At 59.1% G+C, this 4601-nt stretch overlaps 1 protein-coding gene across 1 annotated transcript in view; it reads right to left on the bottom strand.

Moving 5' to 3' along the window:
- MMP17 (matrix metallopeptidase 17) overlaps nt 1-4601 on the bottom strand; it is a 23452-nt gene that overhangs the window by 8789 nt on the left and 10062 nt on the right. The window contains exons 5-6 of the mRNA XM_031936342.1: nt 3046-3421; nt 2083-2259 (exon numbers count right to left, since the gene is read on the bottom strand). Of these exons, the coding sequence (XP_031792202.1) occupies nt 2083-2259; nt 3046-3421 (553 nt within the window). The remainder of the gene's footprint in view (nt 1-2082; nt 2260-3045; nt 3422-4601) is intronic.

The following is a 4601-nucleotide window of genomic DNA, read 5'->3' as shown; positions in this document are numbered from 1 at the left end:
CTATGCTCAGATCCACACAGCCATGGGGCGAACCTGGAACATGGTATGCTCAGATCCACACCGTCATGGGGAGAACCTGGAGCGCGCTATGCTCAGATCCATGCCACCACAGGGCGAACCTGGAACATGCTATGCTCAGATCCACGTGGCCACAGGACGAACCTGGAACATGCTATGCTCAGATCCACGCCACCAGGGGGCGAACCTGGAACACGCTATGCTCACCCCACCATGGGGTGAACCTGGAACATGCTATGCTCAGATCCATGCCACCACGGGGCGAACTTGGAACACGCTACGCTCAGATCCACAAGACCACAGGGCGAACCTGGAACACGCTATGCTCAGATCCACGCTGCCATGGGGTGAACCCGGAACACGCTACGCTCAGATCTACAAGACCACGGGGCAAACCTGTAACATGCTATGCTCAGATGCACAAGACCATGAGGCAAACCTGGAACACGCTATGCTCAGATCCATGCTGCCATGGGGCGAACCTGGAACGTGCTATGCTCAGATCCACGCAGCCACGGGGTAAACCTGGAACACACTATGCTCAGATCCACACCACCGCAGGGTGAACCTGGAACACGGTATGCTCAGTGAAAGAAGCCGGGCCGGGCACAGTGGTTCATGCCTGTATTCCCAGCACTTTCAGAGGCCAGGGCAAGAGAATCACTTGAGCCCAGGAGTTTGAGACCAGCTGGGCAACATGGTGAGACTCCATTTCTACAAAAAATTTAAAAATTAGCCAGATGTGGTAGTGCATGCTTATAGTCCCAGCTGCTTGGGAGGCTGAGTCAGGAGAATCACCTGAGCCCAGGAGTTTAAGACAAGCCTGGGCCACATGGTGAGACCCCATCTCTTAAAAAAAAAAAAAAAAAGCCAGACACAAAAGGTTGCACGGCTGCACTAGAGGCCAATCTGTGGAGACAGAAAGGAGGTCAGTGGTTGCCTGGGGCGATGGGATGGGTGTTGGGTCTCCTTTGGTGGTAGTGGGTGAAGAAAAGTTCTGGAACCAGATAGAGGTGGCGTCTGCACAACCTTGTGAATGTCCTGAACTCATGGAAGTACACACGTTGAAATGGTGAATTTCTCTCTTTCTTTTTTTTTTCTCAGGCATTCTCACTCTATCACCCAGGCTGGAGGGCAGTGGTGCGATCTCGGCTCACTGCAACTTCCGCCTCCCGGGTTCAAGTGATTCTCCTGCCTCAGCCTCCTGAGTAGCTGGGATTACAGGCACCTACCACCATATCCAGCTAATTTTGTATTTTTAGTACAGACGGAGTTTCATCATGTTGGTCAGGATGGTCTCAAACTCCCGACCTCAAGTGATCCACCCGCCTCGCACTCCCCAAGTGCTGGGATTACAGGTGTGAGCCGCCGCACCCGGCCAAACAGGCAAATTGCATGGGATGTGAATTTTACTACAATGGAAACGACGCATGGATGTCAGAGCATGTGAAGTGGAAGGACGATGCTGAGGCCGGGAGGGGTCCGGGCGGCGGGGACAGCACTACTGCAGGGTGTGGTGGGCGGTGTCGGGGGAGCTGGGGCTGGGTATAAGTGAGGTGACCGCCTCGGCCTCTGAGGCACGTGTGCTGTCTCCCCGGGGCACCAGCTCCCAGGACGGGGGCTCTGCCTCACTTCCTAATGTGAACCCAGCAGAGGGGTCCCTGGGGCCTGACTCGGCTACTCCTGGGTTTCCCGGGCAATCTACATACCTCTGGGCGCCTCAGTTTTCTCATCTGTAAAGTGGGGACAGTAGTCCTACCTTATATGACCACCAAAATCAGATGATTTAAGACATGAAATGTGATTTGCACAGGCCTGGGATACCATCAACCCCGCCTATCGTAACTCCATCAGTGTCGGGGGCACAGAGGTGGAATTCTGACCCGGGGCTCTGGGGACATCACGGACGGGCTCTGTGGACAGGCCGGAGTGTCCCAGCTGGCACAGCACCATACGTGGAGGGAACAGCGGGGAGAGCAAACCCTCCTGGGGGCCTGCTCGGGGTGTCTGGGATCTCTGACCCCTCTTCCAGGGCCCTGTGTCTGGCTTCGGGGAGACACTCACCGTACAGCTGCCAGACGCGCACCCTGTCCTCATAGGGGAGCCCGTAGCGCAGCGGGTCACCAACCGGGCCCTGGTAGTACGGCCGCATGATGGAGTGTGTGGCAGCCACATGGCTCAAGCCGATGGCATGGCCAAACTCGTGGACAGCCACCGCAAACAGGTCCATCCCGTGGGCATCTGGGGACACAGGGAGCCATGTGAACCCAGGGCAGGAAGGGCCCTGTCCCTGTGGGGAGGGACCAGCAGGCCCCCGCCATGCTATGGGTCAGGGTGGGCCTGGGCTGGGGTGCCCATGGGGATACCCTGGTGCCTGCTCCGCCACATGGATTCTGCAGGGTTACTGGGAATTAACGCAAGTCCCCTGGGGCGCTGTGGGGCCTGCTGGGCTTCTCAGGCCTGGGGTCTTTGTACCATTCATGGAGGGGCTGATAACCTTTTCTGCACAAGGCCACACAGATAACACCTTGTGCCTGGGCCCTGGGTTACATGGAGCCCGGTGTCGGCCGGATGACCTGAGGCTCGATGCTGTGGGCACGGCCCCCCTGACCCCACGCGACGGGCCTGGGCTCCCAGGACTGCATGGTCCCCGAGGCCACAGTCCAGGGGTTGGAACGGCCTCTGCAGAGCCGTGACTTCTGCAGACAACGGGACTTAGCGGGAGTACAGAGCGGCGGCCACAGAGGCCTCGCAGGCCTCCTCCTGCTCCCTCCGTCGGGTGCTGAGAACGCGATGAGGACAAGCTCGGCTCAGCCGCGGTGTCCCCGCCCGACAGGCCAGCACCCAGTGAGGCCAGCCGGGGGAGCACAGACGCTGTGAGGTCGGCCTAGCGGGAAACGCCCAACCGCGCTCAGCCGCTGTGTGTGTTTTCGGCCGCAGGGTTGGGGATGGGGGGCCATGTCTGCTCGCTGGCTTCACAGGCCGCTGGGGCTCCTAACTCTGCCCCGAGGGCTGCCCCAGACGCACCTGAAGAGCGGAAGGTCCAGGCCTCGTCGTCGTCAAAGTGGGTGTCCCCGGCAGTGTGGTGGTCGCCGGGGAAGAAGGCGTGGGCCACGGTGCCGCCGGGGCCGTCGAAGGGGTAGCGATCGTTGTGGTCGGCCTTGGAGAAGTCAATCTGGATGTCGGCGGCACTGCCCGCCACCTCGTGGAAGTTCAGGGGCGCAATGTCACTCCAGACCTTGAGGGCGTAGTACATGAGCGCACGCACCGTGTCCCGCCCGAGCGGCGAGTCCCGTGGGAACGTCCGGACCCTGCAGGCAGGGGTCAGCCCAGAGTCATGCAGAACAGGCCACGTGCCCCAGGCCGAGGTTCCCTGAACGCCTCTCCTCAGCCGGGGGTGCCGCTACGAGGGTCTCCCCCATCTTCCGCCTTTCTCCCCACGCCAGGAGTCATCCGACGCACCCATGGAGGTCCCAGGGATGGACACCCAGGATGGACAAGGGAGGGAGGAAATGAGAGCCCAGGCAGGCTGAGACCCCCAGGCCACAGGCAAACGCCAGCTCCCACGTGCAGCCATCAGCCCCAGGGCCCTCAGCGGTGCGTCCCGTCTGCCCCAGCCCCCTGCTGCCTGCCAAAGGGGCTCTCCCTGGTCACCAGCTCTCACACTAGCCAGGGCCCCTCTGAGCCAGTTTTGACCCCGGGGTCAGCAGAAGGTGTGTGGGTCACACGGTGTCTCGCCAAATTCACGTCCACCCGGAACCTGAGACCCGGAAATACGGTTGGCTGGGTGTGGAGGCTCACACTTGTAACCCCAGCACTTGGGAGGCCAGGGTGGGCGGACTGCTTGAGCTCAAGAGTTTAAGACCAGCCTGGTCAACATGGTGAAACCCTGTCTTCACTATTTTATTTTTGTAAGACAGAGTCTCACTATGTCTCCAGGCTGGCGTGCAGTGGCACAGTCTTGGCTCACTGCAGCCTCCACCTCCCAGGTTCAAGTGATTCTCCTGCCTCAGCCTCCTGAACAGCTGGGATTACAGGCACACATCACCACACCCAGCTAATTTTTGTTTTGTTTTGTTTTTTTTTTTGAGGCGGAGTCTCGCTCTGTCGCCTGGACTGGAGTGCAGTGGCCGGATCTCAGCTCGCTGCAAGCTCTGCCTCCCAGGTTTGCACCATTCTCCTGCCTCAGCCTCCCGAGTAGCTGGGACTACAGGCACCCGCCACCTCGCCCGGCTAGTTTTTTTTGTATTTTTAGTAGAGACGGGGTTTCACTGTGTTAGCCAGGATGGTCTCAATCTCCTGACCTCGTGATCCGCCCGTCTTGGCCTCCCAAAGTGCTGGGATTACAGGCTTGAGCCACCACACCTGGCTAATTTTTGTATTTTTAGTAGAGATGGGGTCTCACCATGTTGGCCAGGCTGGTCTCGAACTGTTGACCTCATATGATCTGCCCGCCTTGGCCTCCCTAAGTGCCAGGATTACAGGCGTGAGCCACCATGTCTGGCCCTGTCTCTACTAAAAATACAAAAAATTAGTCGGACGTGGTGACTTGTGCCTGTAATCCCACCTACTTGGGAGGCTGA

Source organism: Piliocolobus tephrosceles, chromosome 10 (genome assembly GCF_002776525.5).
Source record: "Piliocolobus tephrosceles isolate RC106 chromosome 10, ASM277652v3, whole genome shotgun sequence".
Classification (NCBI taxonomy): Eukaryota; Metazoa; Chordata; class Mammalia; order Primates; family Cercopithecidae; genus Piliocolobus; species Piliocolobus tephrosceles.
Note: the sequence above shows the minus strand (reverse complement) of the source record. Positions and strands in the feature narration are given on the sequence as shown.